At 43.5% G+C, this 20,551-nt stretch overlaps 1 protein-coding gene across 2 annotated transcripts in view; it reads right to left on the bottom strand.

Moving 5' to 3' along the window:
- tyw1 (tRNA-yW synthesizing protein 1 homolog (S. cerevisiae)) overlaps positions 1-20,551 on the bottom strand; it is a 138,644-nt gene that overhangs the window by 67,746 nt on the left and 50,347 nt on the right. For both annotated transcript variants that reach the window (XM_061972205.1, XM_061972204.1), the window contains exons 11-13: positions 11,175-11,284; positions 5,795-5,972; positions 764-899 (exon numbers count right to left, since the gene is read on the bottom strand). In XM_061972205.1, coding sequence (XP_061828189.1) covers positions 764-899; positions 5,795-5,972; positions 11,175-11,284 — 424 coding nt within the window. The remainder of the gene's footprint in view (positions 1-763; positions 900-5,794; positions 5,973-11,174; positions 11,285-20,551) is intronic.

The following is a 20,551-nucleotide window of genomic DNA, read 5'->3' on the forward strand; positions in this document are numbered from 1 at the left end:
TTATCAACATGGACGAGGTTCCACTGACTTTTGATATTCCTGTGAACCGCACTGTGGATACAACGGGAGCACGTACGGTGAATATTCGCACCACAGGGAATGAGAAGTCATCCTTCACTGTGGTTCTAGCTTGCCATGCTAATGGCCAGAAACTTCCACCCATGGTGATATTCAAAAGGAAGACCTTGCCAAAAGAGACCTTTCCAGCCGGCGTCATCATAAAAGCTAACTCGAAGGGATGGATGGATGAAGAAAAGATGAGCGAGTGGTTAAGGTAAGTTTAAGTTTACGCGAAGAGGCCGGGTGGCTTTTTTCACGCAGCTCTGTCCATGTTGATATACGTATGTTTGTGATTGCACATTTGCGTACATTTTGGGAGTGAACAGAGTTGTTAGAACGCTGGTTTTTAATATATTATTAAAGTTTGACTGACCTATCTGACTGTTTTTTTGACATTCCTTTAGCGCAGTTAGATGCGGCTTACAACACGGCTTATAGGTGGACAAAGTTTTGAAATATGCCGTTCATTGAAGGCGCGGCTTATAACCCAGGGCGCCTTATGGTGCGGAAAATACGGTAGTTCTTTTGTAATTGTTAAATAAAATAAAAAATAGACAGATACTGATATACGTCAAAATGCCCAGCCGACAACCTCACGTGTTGGCATGTTGGCATTACACATAAAAAAGCTGCTAAAATGTAACTTAAAACAATGCCTGTACACTCTAAGCTTATTTCTAATGGAGCGTTTGGGTGGGCTTACCTTCTCTCCCAAGGCCTTGAGGCTGTCAAGGAAGCGACTCCAGAAGTCCTTGAAGAGCGGCCTGTCGATCTTTTTCAGGCTCTCCTTGGTGCTGGCATCCACACTCACGTATAACTGGGTGACTGGCACAAGGGTCCTGGAAGTAGGTGCACAGTTAGTGTTTATTTCAATGGTTGTTGTCATCTATGAATGCTTTCTACAGCTGCCGTTGGTGCGTGCCATTGTTAAGAGTGCCTGTAGGGAAGCTCTGTGTAAAAGAGGATGTAGAAGTGGAGTCGCATGGCGGGAGGTTAGAGTTGCCATGCAGCATTTAAGAGAAGTCGTGTTTCTCTCACACAGCAGATAAAAACACTCACCGCACAAAGGCATGAATTAAACACTCTTTACTCAAATAACTTCATGGCCACAAAGCATTCAGAATTAGGAATTAGGAAGATAAGATGAGAGCCTTTGCCCAAAATGAAAAGGAATTAGAAAAAAACAATCTAATACTGGAAAATGTTATAAAGAATTAGGAAGATAAGATGAGAGCCTTTGCCCAAAATGTAAAGGAATTAGAAAAAAACCAATCTAATACTGGAAAATGTTATAAAGCCTCAAGCCCTGGAAGTTTGTTGAACTTCTGTTCTGCTCAAAGCGCTTCAAAATGTAAATTCACTTTTGCATACCTGCCAACTTTTGAAATCAGAAAAAACCTAGTAGCCAGGGTCCAGGGGCCGCAGACCCCGGTAGGCAGAGGTGTGGACTCGAGTCACATGACTTGGACTCGAGTCAGACTCGAGTCATGAATTTGATGACTTTAGACTCGACTTGACAAAATGTAAAAAGACTTGCAACTCGACTTCGACTTTAACATCAATGACTTGTGACTTCACTTGGACTTGAGCCTTTTGATTTGACATGACTTGACATGACTTGCTACTTTCCCCAAAACCCAAAGATGAAAAAGTTATTCGGGAGCGCTCCGTATTTTTCATTGTGTACTTGTCTATCAGCGTTGCGTGTGTCAGCTGGTGTGCTCTCAGTACAACAGCCAATCAAATTAGATCTACTTTGTTTTCATCACACAGCATTCATCCAATCAAATTGCAGGACAACCAACGAAGAAGACATGTCCAAACCACACGCCAGTGAACAAAAAATGATACCTAAAATAATTTTGTTTGGGTATAAAAATTACGAGGTGGTCAACACAAAACGGTTTGCAGTATGCAACACATGCGGTTCGAAAATGACTGATGGAGAGGCAACAACTTCCAACTTCGTCCAGCATTTAAAGTTGCACAAAGAACGGTAAGTTTTGAATGTAAGATAACGTTTATTGGCTAAGTAATGTGACTTTTATTTGCTGTGTAGTTAAATCAGTGAGGCTGTAAACTCACTGCTAACGTTATAACGTTATTGCAAACACGGGAATCTGTTGCAGTTCACTACCTTATTCATACTTTTTGTTCAGTGATTTTTTTTAAGCAGGGTTACGTTAGTCAATATATCACACGTAACGTTAGACGGCGGTCAGCAGCACCGCGTATTTTAGCCACCTAAAAAAAGACAAAAATAGAAAAATAAAGGTCAGTTAAAATGTATACTATATTATGAATATGTGTACCGTTTTAGCTAGCTTTCTGACATACTGTTGGTTGTTTACCTCAGTGGTCCCCAACCACCGGGCCGCGGCCCGGTACTGGTCCGTGGATCGATTGGTATCGGGCCGCACAAGAAATCTTTTTTTTTTCTTTTCTTTTTTTAATTAAATCAACATAAAAAACACAAGATACACTTACAAGTAGTGCACCAACCCAAAACAACTCTCTCCCCCCTTTTGTTCTGGGCATTGAACATGAAGACTCTTCCTTCACTGTTCCGAGTGGCCATGAGAGTCTTGGCAGTGCCTGCCTCCAGTGCTCCAGTGGAGCGAGTTTTCAGCCATGGTGGCATCATACTACGCCCCCATCGTGCACAAATGACTGACAGACTCTTGGCTAATTTGGTCTTTTGCAAATGCAATGCAGCATAGGGCCCTGACATATAAAAAGTACAACTTTTTTGTTATGTTCACGTATATGTCATGTTTTTTCAATGTTAACACTTTTGTACAAATAAGTACATTTGCACTTTATTTTTCAATGTGTTTGTTCTGTAAAGGAATGAGTTAATGTTTAAAATGACTGGTTAATAGTGCTATTATAAAGTGCAATGTCAGCACAATTTTCTTTCCTGCAATTTAAAATGCACTTGTTTTAATAAATAAATACAGCGTTTGAAAAGCAGACACAATCTGTGTTAATATATTAGTCTGTGGTTAAAAGGACTTGAAAGGACTCGAAGCGCAAAATGCAGGACTTAGGACTTGACTTGAGACTTTCCAGTCTTGACTTTGGACTTGACTCGGGGCTTGCCTGTCTTGACTCGGGACTTGACTCGGACTTGAGGGCAAAGACTTGAGACTTACTTGTGACTTGCAAAACAATGACTTGGTCCCACCTCTGCCGGTAGGTCCAGGACAAAGTCCTGGTGGGGGGGTTCAGGTTCGCCCCCCGACGCAAAATGATTATTAGCATTCAGACAGGTTAAAATGTTGCTAAAAGCATCACTTTTCTATCAGTCACAGTGACTTTTCAAAACAAAAATATTCCAGCAAAAATCATATGGGTTGATTGACATGTTTATTCTGTAAGCTAACTTCAATAGTTTGAAATTATTTTGACAGTTAATGCCAGTTATCCTGTCAACCTTTCACAAGACTTCAATTTGTTAATTGAAAGTATAAACACTTTTTACAGTAAACAAATGGTAAAACAGTACTAAACAATTCCAATTAAAAAAAAAATTGGTGTCATTATTAACTTTCTGTCCAAGCTTGTATAATCTACTGCCTTGTTCAATTGTAAAAAATATTCTGTGCCTAAAATTCACATTTCTATCACAATTATCATACTGTAAACATGGTAAGCTAACTTCATTAAAATTAATAGTCCTGTCAATAGCATGGAATTACAATTCAAATTCAGCCTTTCAAAATAATTCAAAATATGAAAAATTAATGAAAATTAATTGAAGCCATCAGACACTTGAAAAGTGGCACATCACATCTCTAATGTAATCATTTGAACTTTTCAACAGAAATAGCACTGCAAAAATATTAAGGACATACTTCTGTATTTTGGTAGTTATGCTGTCAACATTTAACAAGATTTCTTCAACTTGGACTTGAAAGCATAAATAGTATAAACACTTTTAACAGTATAACAGTACTAAACAATTCCAATAGATAACATTGGTGTCATTACCTTTTAGTGGCTAAAATCCGAAAAACGTTGAAAGTTTTCCACTTGTATCGTTAGCAACGGCATTAGACTTGTGTTTTTTTGTCCCAACGTGGTCTTTTACATCGCTCATTCCTCCGTGTCCGATCGAAAAATCTTGTCTGCACAAGGTGCAATTCGCGTAGTTTTCACCCTTTTTGGAACGGATAATTATTCCCGGATAGGCTTTTGAATATTCTTCACGGAATGACTGCAGTTTTCTTTTCGGTTTAAGACTCGTTTGCGATTTTTTCTCCGGCTGATTCCATGATCGTTCGCTCGTTTGGAAACAATGGCAACTGGTGCCTCGTGCTTGGCAGCGGTGCTATAAATAGCCTCGCGCATGGCATTCGGAATGGCTCGATAGGAAGTTACGGGAAGCAGTGTCGATTGTCATTGTTGTTACGCGATTTCGTGAATAAAACTTTAAAAAAAATAATTTTTAATTACCGTATTTTCCGCACTATAAGGCGCACCTAAAAACCACAAATTTTCTCAAAAGCTGACAGTGCGCCTTATAACTCGGTGCGCTTTATATATGGATAAATATTAAGATTCATTTTCATAAAGTTTCGGTCTCGCAACTACGGTAAACAGCCGCCATCTTTTTTCCCGGTAGAACAGGAAGCGCTTCTTCTTCTACGCAAGCAACCGCCAAGGTAAGCACCCGCCCCCATAGAACAGGAAGCGCTTCTTCTTCTACTGTAAGCAACCACCCGCCCGCGTAGAAGAAGTAAAAGCGCGCGGATATCACCGTACGTTTCATTTCCTTTGTGTGTTTACATCTGTAAAGACCACAAAATGGCTCCTACTAAGCGACAGGTATCCGGTGCATGAAAAGACGCAATCTCTCCATCCGCACACGGATTACTATTTCACAGCAACTGATATTCCTGTGAACCGCACTGTGGATACAACGGGAGCACGTACGGTGAATATTCGCACCACAGGGAATGAGAAGTCATCCTTCACTGTGGTTCTAGCTTGCCATGCTAATGGCCAGAAACTTCCACCCATGGTGATATTCAAAAGGAAGACCTTGCCAAAAGAGACCTTTCCAGCCGGCGTCATCATAAAAGCTAACTCGAAGGGATGGATGAAGAAAAGATGAGCGAGTGGTTAAGGTAAGTTTAAATTTTACGCGAAGAGGCCGGGTGGCTTTTTTCACGCAGCTCTGTCCATGTTGATATTCGTATGTTTGTGATTGCACATTTGCGTACATTTTGGGAGTGAACAGAGTTGTTAGAACGCTGGTTTTTAATATATTATTAAAGTTTGACTGACCTATCTGACTGTTTTTTTGACATTCCCTTTAGCGCAGTTAGATGCGGCTTATAACACGGGGCGGCTTATAGGTGGACAAAGTTTTGAAATATGCCGTTCATTGAAGGCGCGGCTTATAACCCAGGTGCGGAAAATACGGTAATGAAAAACCGTATTTTTTATCACTGCAACCGTAACCCGGAATAGGTTGATGAAAACCGTACTAATTACGGGAAAACCGGAGTAGTTGGCAGGTATGCTTTTGTGTTGTTGCGGCTGTTTGAAAGCCTCAAGCAGTGCGGATAAAGTTTGCTGGTTTGAGGTCAAGCTGCACTTTAATTGCAAAAAAACCGAGCATTCCTGCAAGCAAGCGAACACTTGGATGTGTCCTTCATCCCAATTCATCACCGCCTGCTGCAAAGTTCAGAGGCAGAGTCCTAACAAATGTGGTGTTTGCAGCTACCTGATTTCCTCTGGGAACTGAGCGTTTGTGACCAGAAAGCTGGAGATGTGGCGTGAATGGAGGAGGCGGATGAAGTCGTTGATTTCAGGGTACATGATTGGTTCGCCCACCAGCGACAGCGCACAGTGGCGGGCTGACAGGCCCTCCTCATAGCGCTCTGCCTTCACTCCGGGGACACCTGGACAAAAGAGTGGTCCGTGACCTTGTTTTACTCTTCAAACTGTAACAATGAAACTCAGTAGGTAGTTCCTGCCCTGCACGTTCGCTTGTGTGCATGGACAAGTATATTGAATTTGCTCCAATAGTTAGAACATGAACAACAGCAGCAGGGCAGCTCGTTTACCAGGCTGACAGCATCTCGGTATCCATCTGATACAGAGTAGTTACAGGGTCATACATTGGTCATATTTAAAGTGCTAATGTGTCCAGGGACGTATTTCCTGAGTTTATAAACATAATAAAAATGTAAAAGAGGAAACAAGATTTTCTGATGATAAAAAATCTTGATGTAATCATTGTAGTATCGACTAGATACGGCTCTTGTACTTGATATCGTTACAATTGATGTGAGTTGTGGACCAGTGACGTGCGGTGAGGTTGATGGCTGGTGAGGCACTGACTTCATCACAGTCAGATTTACAAACATATGAACCCTAAAGAGTATCTTATTCACCATTTGATTGGCAGCAGTTAACGGGTTATGTTTAAAAGCTCATACCAGCATTCTTCCCTGCTTGGCACTCAGCATCAAGGCTTGGAATTGGGGGTTAAATCACCAAAAATGATTCCCGGGCGCGGCGCCGCTGCTGCCCACTGCTCCCCTCACCTCCCAGGGGGTGATCAAGGGGATGGGTCAAATGCAGACGACAAATTTCATTACACCTAGTGTGTGTGTGACAATCATTGGTACTTTAACTTAACTTTAACTTTACACATACAAACTGTAGCACACAAAAAAGCACATTTAATAAAAAAAACGTTATTATGGTCTTACCTTTACTTAGAAATTAAGTCCATGCCACAACTAAAGCCCTCACTTAAACTTTCCATGTGCAAGATTGAATCTATTTAAAAAAAGTGTAACCGAGGGTTTGTAAATGTCGCCTATACTGTATGAAACTACAAAATAACAAACACGGAGGCTCCAGTTTACACGAGGACCACTTTATTTACCTTCTTTCAAAAACCTCCGCTCCACTCTGTGACATCACTTCCGCTCTTAGCGCCTTCAAAATAAGAGCTCAAGGCATATACTGTATAACAGCGCATAACAGGAACTTAACATCACAAAGAGGAAAGCCCATGAAAATAGGTTACAAAAGTTATTTAATAAGAAGCCAAAAAGTGCAAAAACAAAAATGTTCATGTTGGAGGAGTTGTGAATTAGGTACACCTGCATTCTGCAGGTGTACCTAATGTTGTGGCCCTGCAGTCATTCACAACTCCTCCAACACGAACATTATTGTTTTTGCACTTTTTGGCTTCTTATGAAATAACTTTTTTAAATAGATTCAATCTTGCACGTGGAAAGTTTAAGTGTGGGCTTTAGTTGATATAACACTCCCGTCAGGGGTTGCCGTGCATTCTACGGTGGGGGTGCAGGAGGCGAGCCTCAGCCAGTGCGTCTTTTGCAGCCGTTTTATGATCGCTCAGCACAAGAAAAACTTTACACACATACAGTTGTTGACAAAATACACTGTACATTATATACCTCAGCTAACTAAACTATGGAAATGTATAATATAATTCATATAGCAATACGGTCTCACTGCACAGCAGGCCAGCAGTTAGCCGAGTCATTGCGCAATCCATGTTGAGGCACTGAGTGACGTGCCTCAACTGGCTGCTGTTCACCGCACCGTCTCTTCTCAGTATTTGAACGGCAAATGTGAAAATTCAGCGATTTTAAATAAAAATAATCTAAAACGGGTGAAGTTAAATGGAAAATAACTTTATAGTATAATCACTGGATACATATAACAATTTAATTAAAAAAAAATATTTTTACATTTTGTTTCTTTCCATGATGGCAGAAATTATTACCGGTAATTGTTATTATTTATTTATTTTTTTAAATGCACGGGACGAAATGAAATGCTCCCCGGGACGATGGCTTTTAACCATATATTTCCTTTTTCTTTTTATGTATTTATTCATTTTACATTTGATATTAAATGTCTTGGTTTTTCCTCCCTCTGAAAATCCTATTAAATGTTTAACAAGCCATCCTATAATAATAAAACAGCTATTAATGTAACAATACAATAAAACAAATATATTTAATGATGTTTTTTTCATTATTTTAACAATAGGCTTATGTATATTAATTTATATAGATTCTACAAGAAACACAAAACTTAAAAAATAAATGATTTACAATTGCACACGCAAGGTTTTGTGCAGCTTCACTTCAGGACCGCAAGCAAGGTCGCAGAGAAAATGCGGGCTGGAATTTGAGTGATGTGGGCATTTTCTATATGAACAAGTGGAATGGATTGGATACCGACGCACGAAAGGGGCTCTCTACCTTACGCTACGAAGTGAGGGGAAACTGAGTGAATAATAACAGGTTATATGATTATTTATTTAAACTCATATTTGGGCCACTTTATAATGAATATGTCGGCATTTATTTGTAAAAAAAAAACAAAAAAACACCAAATTATTTAGGGGAGCTTAAGAATATTTTAGGGGGGCTTGAGCCCCCCTAAAATAGGCCTAACAACGCCAATGAGTTAAAGTACCAATGATTGTCACACACACACTAGGTGTGGTGAAATATGTCCTCTGCATTTGACCCATCCCCTTGATCACCCCCTGGGATGTGAGGGGAGCAGTGGGGAGCAGTGGGCAGCAGCGACGCCGCACCCGGGAATAATTGTTGGTGATTTAACCCCCAATTCCAAGCCTTGATGCTGAGTGCCAAGCAGGGAAGAATGCTGGTATGAGCTTTTAAACATAACCCGTTAACTGCTGCCAATCAAATGGTGGATAAGATACTCTTTAGGGTTCATATGTTTGTAAATCTGACTGTGATGAAGTCAGTGCCTCACCAGCCATCAACCTCACCGCACGTCACTGTTCTGTACATAGGTCTGACTCTTGACAATCTACTTCTTAAATTCCTGCTAATATCTGCTTACATTTTCTGTAACGCGCTTCTATCTACACTTCCTAAAGTTTACTAAACACTTATTTATTGTGTTGTCTCAAGTTAGCTTAGCGATTAGCATGGCTTCTTGTCTGCTACAGCTTGTTCTAAGTGGGTGTGTAAGATATTTGGCCTCATCCTCCAGTGATAAAACTTGCAAGAAATGTAGTTTACTTGCCACAACGGATGTGATGATTACTAACTCAGGGGAGCGGCTCCACAAATACACAGTTAGCTGTTGTCAGCCTCTGGTAACCGGGGGACCAGCAATAGGGGATCGGCTTTTACAAACCCCGTTTCCATAAGAGTTGGGAAATTGTGTTGGATGTAAATATAAACGGAATACAATGATTTGCAAATCCTTTTCAACCCATATTCAGTTGAATATGCTACAAAGACAACATATTTGATGTTCAAACTGATAATCATTTATTTGTGTGCAAATAATCATTAACTTTAGAATTTGATGCCAGCAACACGTGACAAAGAAGTTGGGAAAGGTGGCAATAAATACTGATAAAGTTGAGGAATGCTCATCAAACACTTATTTGGAACATCCCACAGGTGAACAGGTAAATTGGGAACAGGTGGGTGCCATGATTGGGTATAAAAGTAGATTCCATGAAATGCTCAGTCATTCACAAACAAGGATGGGGCGAGGGTCACCACTTTGTCAACAAATGCGCGAGCAAATTGTTGAACAGTTTAAGAAAAACCTTTCTCAACCAGCTATTGCGAGGAATTTAGGGATTTCACCATCTACGCTCCGTAATATCATCAAAGGGTTCAGAGAATCTGGAGAAATCACTGCACGTAAGCAGCTAAGCCCGTGATCTTCCATCCCTCAGGCTGTACTGCATCAACAAGCGACATCAGTGTGTAATGGATATCACCACATGGGCTCAGGAACACTTCAGAAACCCACTGTCAGTAACTACAGTTGGTCGCTACATCTGTAAGTGCAAGTTAAAACTCTCCTATGCAAGGCGAAAACCGTTTATCAACAACACCCAGAAACGCCGTCGGCTTCGCTGGGCCTGAGCTCATCTAAGATGGACTGATACAAAGTGGAAAAGTGATCTGTGGTCTGACGAGTCCACATTTCAAATTGTTTTTGGAAACTGTGGACGTCGTGTCCTCCGGACCAAAGAGGAAAAGAGCCACCCGGATTGTTTTAGGCGCAAAGTAGAAAAGCCAGCATGTGTGATGGTATGGGGGTGTATTAGTGCCCAAGACATGGGTAACTTACACATTTGTGAAGGCGCCATTAATGCTGAAAGGTACATACAGGTTTTGGAGCAACATATGTTGCCATCTAAGCAACGTTACCATGGACGCCCCTGCTTATTTCAGCAAGACAATGCCAAGCCACGTGTTACATTAACGTGGCTTCATAGTAAAAGAGTGCGGGTACTCGACTGGCCTGCCTGTAGTCCAGACCTGTCTCCCATTGAAAATGTGTGGCGCATTATGAAGCCTAAAATAGCACAACGGAGACTCCCGGACTGTTGAACAACTTAAGCTGTACATCAAGCAAGAATGAGAAAGAATTCCACCTGAGAAGCTTCAAAAATGTGTCTCCTCAGTTCCCAAACGTTTACTGAGTGTTGTTAAAAGGAAAGGCCATGTAACAAAGTGGTGAACATGCCTTTTCCCAACTACTTTGGCACGTGTTGCAGCCATGAAATTCTAAGTTAATTATTATTTGCAACAAAAAATAAAGTTTATGAGTTTGAACATCAAATATGTTGTCTTTGTAGCATATTCAACTGAATATGGGTTGAAAACGATTTGCAAATCATTGTATTCCGTTTATATTTACATCTAACACAATTTCCCAACTCATATGGAAACGGGGTTTGTATGATTGACATTTAAAGACGCATACTTTGTCCACGGAAATAGTCTAACAATCGGCACATCCCTAACAAATTCTCTGTTGGATTTAGGTCTGGACTTTGACTGGGAAACTCTAACACTTACAGTATGTTTTGTTTAAAAACTTTCCATTGCAGTTATGGCTTTATGTTTAGGTATCAAGTCTTTTTTTTTAGTCATTCAAAGTAATAGGGGGCTGAATTTTTATGCACACACCACTTTTCAGTGTATTTGTAAAAAAAAATTACAAATTTCCTTCACTCTCACAATCTTGCTTGATGACATCGGGGAAGTTTTTTTTCCTCCTTTTAGTCACAGGAAAATGGCGTCAACGATGTCTGCATGACTGACCTCTAAACTGCCGGATCATGTTCTGGTGCTTCTCCAATGCCTCCTGCAAGATCTTCTCAGCGGGGTCCATTTTCCAGCGCCACTCGGTTCCCACCGGGTTGGTGTGGTGTCTTTGGGTGAAGAACAAAGAAAAACACATTAGGTATACCTTGGGATCCAATAGAAGAGCAGTGTTTCCCACACATTCACAAATGGATGTTTCGGCTTTTGACTCGCTCGACCGCTCATAAAAGCAATGGGACTCTGTCTGTGAATGTACCTTGTAGTTACAACTCTGGTGCAGTAGGTGGCGGTAGCCTATAACTCCGCCAATAGCACTTAATTCACCTGGTGGGGAAGAAGAAGAAGAAGAAGAAGAAGAAGAAGAAGAAGAAGAAGAAGAAGAAGAAGAAGAAGAAGAAGAAGAAGAAGAAGAAGAAGAAGAAGAAGAAGAAGAAGAAGAAGAAGAAGAAGAAGAAGAAGCAGAAGAAGCAGACGCACGCAGTAACAGTCACGTGTTTTCATACCGACGAGCTAACGTGTCCAGGTTATAACCCTGTTGTCAATAAACACACGTGGAGACGGTGCTTCAGATACTGCATTAATACTGAAGATAATTGTCCACTGTCCACTGCAGCATGTGAATGCAATGAAAATAATCAAATCTGAGCCAACCAGCTGTTAAAATGTTGTCCAGGTTAATGTTTTGGCCATTAAAGGCCCTTCATTTCAAGATTTCAACTGTGATCGGGCTTTAAACAGGTGGCTGACCTGTTCAGATGGGTGTAACTGCTACTGGTCAAATAATGTGAAATAGCATTTAATTTTACATGTATGCAATGCCATTTAAATGTAATTATAGATAATAATAATAATAAATACTGTGTAGTGTTGTAAATAGTCAACGGGAAGGATTTTAGTAAGATATAAGCCATGAGCACTACAGTGTCTCCCTCTTCTCTGGAGGAGGGTCTGGCGAGCGGGACTAGCTCCAGTGCGACCTGTTCAGCAGCAGGAGGAGGAGGAGGAGGAGGAGGTTGACTGACTGTGGCAGGACACCTCTGCCTCTGTTTCACTTTATGTTGCTGGTAAATAATATGGTTGTAGTAGTAGGCTAAAGTTAAATTATTTAGTATGCACTAATTAAAGGGGCAGAGCTTTAAGAGACATTTTAGCTTTTATATTTTATAAGATATATTTTTTGTAAGAACCACAATTAATAAATATATTTCAGTGAATAACTAATAATAATAATAATAATAATAATAACTGGGATTTATATAGCGCTTTTCTAAGTACCCAAAGTCGCTTTACATGTGGAACCCATCATTCATTCACACCTGGTGGTGGTAAGCTACTTTCATAGCCACAGCTGCCCTGGGGTAGACTGACAGAAGCGTGGCTGCAATTTGCGCCAACGGCCCCTCCGACCACCACCTATCATTCATCATTCAGTTCACCGGTGTGAGTGGCACCGGGGGCAAAGGGTGAAGTGTCCCGCCCAAGGACACAACGGCAGCGATTTTTGGATGGTAAGAGGCGGGGAGCGAACCTGCAACCCTAAGGTTTCTGGCACGGTTGCTCTACCCACTACGCCATGCCGCCCCTAATAACTAATTGTTCAAATCTGTATATAAATATGTACATAAAGTGTTGTAATTATATTCCAACTCCGCGTTCTTCTTGGTCATCGCCGCTGCCGCCGCCACCCCCCGCCCCCCGACCACACCACCACAAATAGATGCCTGTCCTGTGGGAAACACTGAAGAGCTACGTGAAAATTTAGAATATTGGTTGTACAGTGGAACCTTAATTTACGAAGCCCTCTATTTGCAAACTTTTCGCTATACGAACTTTTGGAGTGCGCCAATTATGCCTCTGTGTGGGAACCATGTCTCTGTGTACAACCGCTACATTCATTAATTTTGCGTCCCACTGGCGGTCCTCTTGTGCTTGCTCGTATTGAAGAGATTGAGGAAGCTGGCTTTGTAACACAGCAAGTTTTTAATTGTGATGAGATCGGACTTTTCTGAAAAAATATGCCAAAACAGACCTATTTTACAGGGAGGAAAAAGTTACGTCTCGTTCAGCGGCGAATCTTCCATAGCACACACACACGGCCCTTCCCCCCGACCCCTCCCTTCTCTCCCTCTGTCTGCTCCTTTCTCGTCAGCCCCTCCTTTGCCGATGTTGATGTTAGTGGATTTTGCTTTTTTTAAATTTTTATTACTGTAGCAATTTGGTTATTAAAGTTAAGGATTTTTGTGATTTCTGATCGTTTGTCAGGGCACCAAAGGGACTTCTGTGTGTGTGCGCATATAGCAAAGTTCAGCTAGTCGTCGTCGTCGTCGTTTTAGCTTGTTAATAAACAAACAGTTGCTCCATCACATCCTTGTTATTTTTGTTTGCTATACAGTATCCATCCATCCATTTTCTACCGCTTGTCCCTCTCTGGGTTGCGGGGGTGCTGGAGCCTATCCCAGCTAGGGATGTCCCGATCCGATATTTGGATCGGATCGGCTGCCGATATTTGCAAAAAAATGCGTATCGGCAAGGCATGGGAAAATGCCGATCCAGATCCAGTTAAAAAAAAAAACTCCGCTCCGTGTTTTCCAACGCACCTATTTAAATAATACATTCCACTTTTCTGCTGCTCCCTAATTTCCGTTCCGCATTTTCCAGCACACCTTCAACACATCCACAGGTCTGTGGATTCTCACGCAGTTGCTTTTAGCTGCTGGCATTACACGACAGGCTCTTTTCACTCTTTTCTGTGTCTCCCTCTCACAGACAGCAAGCGCACCTTATTACACACGTCACATACTGTCACGTCATACGTCACATACTGTCACGTCATACGTCACATACGTATACGTCCTCCCGAGCAGAGAGGTAGCAGCATGGCTAACGATAGCTGTGATGCTAGCGCAGCCGTGTGACCAACGTTCTCTCTAAGGTGCGCGCTTGTGCAATTGTGCACTGTTTAAACGTTCCCTCTGCGCATAGCAATTATATGCCACGCACAAAATCAAATAAAAAAATAAGCGCATAACAATTTTCGACACACGGACACGACAGAGAAAACAGTTTTCGTCATCATTGTGCAAATATTATAACGTCTGTCGAGACGCTTATCTCCGTTCGGTGCCACACGCCCACACCATCAAAATGCCGAGGCAAAAATTTCCAGATCAACACCGTATGAAAAAATTAGTGATTTTTTTAGTTGTGATTACCTTCTCTGCATGAAAGTTTAAAAGTAGCATATATTAATGCAGTATGAAGAAGAATGTTTTAATGTAGACATGCAAGTTTCGGTCTCGCAACTACGGTAAACAGCCGCCATCTTTTTTCCCCGTAGAAGAGGAAGTGCTTCTTCTTCTACGCAAGCAACCGCCAAGGTAAGCACCCGCCCCCATAGAACAGGAAGCGCTTCTTCTTCTACTGTAAGCAACCACCCGCCCGCGTAGAAGAGGAAGAAGCGCGCGGATATTACGTTTCATTTCCTTTGTGTGTTTACATCTGTAAAGACCACAAAATGGCTCCTACTAAGCGACAGGTTTCCGGTTCATGAAAAGACGCAATCTCTCCATCCGCACACGGACTACTATTTCACAGCAACTGCCTAAAGACTTTCAAGAAAAGCTGGCTACTTTCCGTGCATATTGTAAAAACAAGATAGCTGGAAAAAAGATCCGGCCAGAGAACATTATCAACATGGACGAGGTTCCACTGACTTTTGATATTCCTGTGAACCGCACTGTGGATACAACGGGAGCACGTACGGTGAATATTGCCACCACAGGGAATGAGAAGTCATCCTTCACTGTGGTTCTAGCTTGCCATGCTAATGGCCAGAAACTTCCACCCATGGTGATATTCAAAAGGAAGACCTTGCCAAAAGAGACCTTTCCAGCCGGCGTCATCATAAAAGCTAACTCGAAGGGATGGACGGATGAAGAAAAGATGAGCGAGTGGTTAAGGTAAGTTTACGCGAAGAGTCCGGGTGGCTTTTTTCACGCAGCTCCGTCCATGTTGATATACGACTCCATGCGCGCCCACATCACGCTGGTTTTTAATATATTATTAAAGTTTGACTGACCTATCTGACTGTTTTTTTGACATTCCTTTAGCGCAGTTAGATGCGGCTTACAACACGGGGCGGCTTATAGGTGGACAAAGTTTTGAAATATGCCGTTCATTGAAGGCGCGGCTTATAACCCAGGGCGCCTTATGGTGCGGAAAATACGGTAAGTAGGCTAAATAACTTTAAACTTTAATACATGCTCGGATAGGCCATTATCGGTATCGGTCAGTATCGGTATCGGATCGGAAGTGCAAAAACAATATCGGTATCGGATTGGAAGTGCAAAAACCTGGATCGGGACATCCCTAATCCCAGCTGCATTCGGGGGTAAACCCTGGACAAGTCGCCACCTCATCGCAGGGCCAACACAGATAGACAGACAACATTCACACTCACACTAGGGTCAATTTAGTTTTGCCAATCAACCTATCCCCAGGTGCATGTCTTTGGAGGTACTGTATAGCATTTTGTATTGTGTTCAAAGTGTATAAACCTTCACCCAAATATGGACTTATGTCGAGGCTGGAATCTATTATTCATATTTACATGTTTTTTATGGAGAAATTTGCTTCACTAAACAAACTTTTCCATTTACAAAGCCTGTTCAAGAACTAAATCGAGGTTCCACTGTATGCCTCTATCCCTGAGAGCTGTTTCTAATATTTATAGAAACACCTTTCTAGGATATGGAAAGTCTAAACTGAAGTCAGATTTTTAAAACCCTGTATGATCAGTGCCAGAGCTTGGTCCGCATTGCCGGTAGTAAGTCGGACACGTTTCCAGTGAGGGTTGGACTCCGCCAAGGCTGCCCTTTGTCACCGATTCTGTTCATAACTTTTATGGACAGAATTTCTAGGCGCAGTCAAGGCGTTGAGGGGATCTGGTTTGGTGGCTGCGGGATTAGGTCTCTGCTTTTTGCAGATGATGTGGTCCTGATGGCTTCATCTGGCCAGGATCTTCAGCTCTCACTGGATCGGTTCGCAGCCGAGTGTGAAGCGACTGGGATGAGAATCAGCACCTCCAAGTCCGAGTCCATGGTTCTCGCCCGGAAAAGGGTGGAGTGCCATCTCCGGGTTGGGGAGGAGATCTTGCCCCAAGTGGAGGAGTTCAAGTACCTCGGAGTCTTGTTCACGAGTGGGGGAAGAGTGGATCGTGAGATCGACAGGCGGATCGGTGCGGCGTCTTCAGTAATGCGGACGCTGTATCGATCCGTTGTGGTGAAGAAGGAGCTGAGCCGGAAGGCAAAGCTCTCGATTTACCGGTCGATCTACGTTCCCATCCTCACCTATGGTCATGAGCTTTGGGTCATGACCGAAAGGACAAGATCTCGGGTACAAGCGGCCGAAATGAGTTTCCTCCGCCGAGTGGCGGGGCTCTCCCTTAGAGATAGGGTGAGAAGCTCTGTCATTCGGGGGGAGCTCAAAGTAAAGCCGCTGCTCCTCCACATCGAGAGGAGCCAGATGAGGTGGTTCGGGCATCTGGTCAGGATGCCACCCGAACGCCTCCCTAGGAAGGTGTTTCGGGCACGTCCGACCGGTAGGAGGCCACGGGGAAGACCCAGGACACGTTGGGAAGACTATGTCTCCCGGCTGGCCTGGGAACGCCTCGGGATCCCCCGGGAGGAGCTGGACGAAGTGGCTGGGGAGAGGGAAGTCTGGGCTTCCCTGCTTAAGCTGCTGCCCCCGCGACCCGACCTCGGATAAGCGGAAGAAGATGGATGGATGGATGAATTCTAAACACTTTTTTTTCCCCTAAATGTCACCGCCTGACGCTGTGATGTCACACGTTTCCTAGTGATTCTCAGTGTGGAGGTGGCCAGCGAGGCAGCTGTGGCTTCGGACTGTTGACTTCCTGTCGCCCCTCATCGCCGCTTTGGGACAAAATGGTGTATCTGCGGCGACAGGGAGAGCAGCGACCTTTCAGCGCTTCAATGCGGGGGGGGGGGGGGGGGGGTTGGGTCAAAAGTCCCGTCTCTCGCCAACGTAGTGATGAATCAGCACCTAGCGTTGCATATTGTTTCACTCTCCGCAGGAGACCATTGCTCCAAGGCAAATAATGCTGCTTATGTGAGCATAGGACATGGTGTGATGGACATACTACAATTGTCGTAATCAATTGGCTGCTGATACGCTATCGATCTCCCCGCATTGTGTTCATCGATTACTTTCCCTTCCACTGCAGAATGCCAACTGGTGGAGTCAAGTCAAGATAATGATCCCTTTTATTGTGGAGTGACGTACCACCAGCAGAAGACGCACTTGATGGCGCAGGCAAGGCTGTGGGTGGTCTCCATGCAGCAGTGCATTTGATCCCTTTCCGTTATGGCTGGTTATGGAAGCAAACTCAACTAAACCAGTATCTCTCAGGGCTCTGGTTCACTCTCCCATTCACTCTTTTACTTCCGCTTTTACGAAAAATCCAATCGTAAAAGCCTCATTTAGGATCTAGCTATTTTGGCTTGCAGACTGTTTTCTAGTCTTGTACCCATCACTGCTACCCTACCTCTATTGTTGATAACTCTTGGCATTCTCTCGATGAACTTCAAGAGATAGTCACCTGAAATGGTTTTCACTTCACAGGTGGTTTGAAGCTCATCGAGAGAATTCCAAGAGTGTGCAAAGCAGTAATCACAGCAAAGGGTGGCTATTTTGAAGAAACTAAAATACAAAACTTGTTTTCAGTTATTTCACCTTTTTTGTTAAGTACATAACTCCGCATGTGTTTAATTCATAGTTTTGAGGCCTTCAGTGACAATCTACAATGTAAATAGTCATGAAAATAAAGAAAACGCATTGAATGAGGAGAAGGCGTGTCCAAACTTTTGGCCTGTACTGTATATATATATATATATATATATATATATATATATATATATATATATATATATATATATATATATATATATATATATATATATATATATATTAGAGATGCGCGGTTTGCGGGCACAACCGCGGAGTCCGCGGATTATCCGCGGATCGGGCGGATGAAATTTAAAAAAATTAGATTTTATCCACGGGTCGGGTCGGGCGGTTGAAATAAAAAAAATTAGATTTTAAATAGATTCAGGCGGGTGGCAGTTAAACCAATTGGGAAATATATATACATAGTTAAATGTTGTTACCCACATACGAAAAACGAGCAGGCACCTGCAGCATATGCCACAACAGAAAAAAAAAAAGAAAAAGAGATGGACACTTTTACGGAGCGGAGAAGGGACGCCTCGCCGGGGTCCGGGACCGAGGCCCCTTCCCCCGAGAGGGCCCCACCGGGAGTCGTAGCTGAGGCGATCCGCGAGAAGGGCCCGACGCACTTCCAGGGTCACCAGCGCGCCCACCGCACCGACACCCCGCCTCGTCCGCCTTCGTCGCGGCCGGCGTCACGCGCAGCAGGTAAGCAGCTTACCTGCCCGCCACCCCCGTGGCCGGGGGCTCGTAACAGGGGTCACTCCGCACGCAGTGCGCTCACGAAAGGGGTGGGGCTCACCCTGGTTGATATAGACGGCCGTCGCCAGCAGCGAGACGCGCTTGGAGGTGCGCTCAGTGCGGCTCCCATATAATTGCGCACTGGTGTGCGTCTGGGTCGTGACAGCGTGGCACGCGAATGTCTGTGCTGCATTGGATCAGTCTCCTTTCTTTAACAGGCAAAAGCTTTATAACCTCACTAATGCCTTGCATCGTCTATATTAGATATATAACAACGGGCGGGTGCAGGCGGGTGCGGTTCTGATCAAATGTTACATCGGGTGGAAGGCGGATGGTTGACGACTTTCTGATGCGGCTGCGGATGAAATAATTGCCTATCCGCGCATCTCTAATATATATATATATATATATATATATATATATATCCATCCATCCATCCATTTTCTACCGCTTATTCCCTTCGGGGTCGCGGGGGGCGCTGGAGCTATATATATATATATATATATATATATATATATATATATATCCATCCATCTTCTTCCGCTTATCCGAGGTTGGTTCGCGGGGGCAGCAGCCTAAGCAGGGAAGCCCAGACTTCCCTCTCCCCAGCCACTTCGTCCAGCTCCTCCCGGGGGATCCCAAGGCGTTCCCAGGCCAGCCGGGAGACACAGTGTCCTGGGTCTTCCCCGTGGCCTCCTACCGGTCGGACGTGCCCGAAACACCTCCCTAGGGAGGCGTTCGGGTGGCATCCTGACCAGATGCCTGAACCACCTCATCTGGCTCCTCTCCATGTGGAGGAGCAGCGGCTTTACTTTGAGCTCCCCCCGGATGACAGAGCTTCTCACCCTATCTCTAAGGGAGAGCCCCGCCACCCGGCGGAGGAAACTAATTTCGGCCGCTTGTACCCGTGATCTTGTCCTTTCAGTCATGACCCAAAGCTCATGGCCATAGGTGAGGATGGGAACGTAGATCGACTGGTAAATCGAGAGCTTTGCCTTCCGGCTCAGCTCCTTCTTCACCACAACGGATCGATACAGCGTCCGCATTACTGAAGACGCTGCCTGTCGATCTCACCATCCACTCTTCCCTCACTCGTGAGCAAGACTCCCAGGTACTTGAACTCCTCCACTTGGGGCAAGATCTCCTCCCCAACCCGGAGATGGCACTCCACCCTTTTCCGGGCGAGAACCATGGACCCGGACTTGGAGGTGCTGATTCTCATCCCAGTCGCTTCACACTCGGCTGCGAACCGATCCAGTGTGTATATACAGTGCCCTCCAAAAGTATTGGAACAGTGAGTCCAATTCGTTTATTTTTGTTGTAGACTGAAAACATTTGGGTTTGACTTCAAAAGATGAATATGGGACAAGAGATCAACATTTCAGCTTTCATTTCCAGGTATTTACATCTAGATCTGATACACAACTTAGAAGATAGCACCTTTTGTTTCAACCTACCCATTCTTCATGAGAGCAAAAGTATTGGAACATGTGACTGACAGGTGTGTTTTGTTGCCCAGGTGTCTCCAAATTACATTGACTATTCAAACAATAAATATCACTGAATGTCTGGGCTCAGTTTCAGATTGGGTAGGATAGGTTTTGCCTGTACAGACTGCATTTAGAGGTGGAACCAACATGAAAACCAGAGAGCTGTCTATGGGTGAAAAAGAAGCAATTGTGAATCTGAGAGAAGATGGACAATCAATCAAACATTGGCCATAGCCAGTACCACCATTTGGAATGTCCCGAAGAAGAAATAAATCACTGGTGTACTAAGCAACAGACGTGGAACAGGTAGACCAAGGAAAACATCAGCACTTGATGACAGAAACATTGTGATAGCTATAAAGAACAACTGTTGGTGACATCAGCAACGACCTCCAG

This window comes from Nerophis lumbriciformis, linkage group LG17, assembly GCF_033978685.3.
Source record: "Nerophis lumbriciformis linkage group LG17, RoL_Nlum_v2.1, whole genome shotgun sequence".
NCBI lineage: Eukaryota > Metazoa > Chordata > Actinopteri > Syngnathiformes > Syngnathidae > Nerophis > Nerophis lumbriciformis.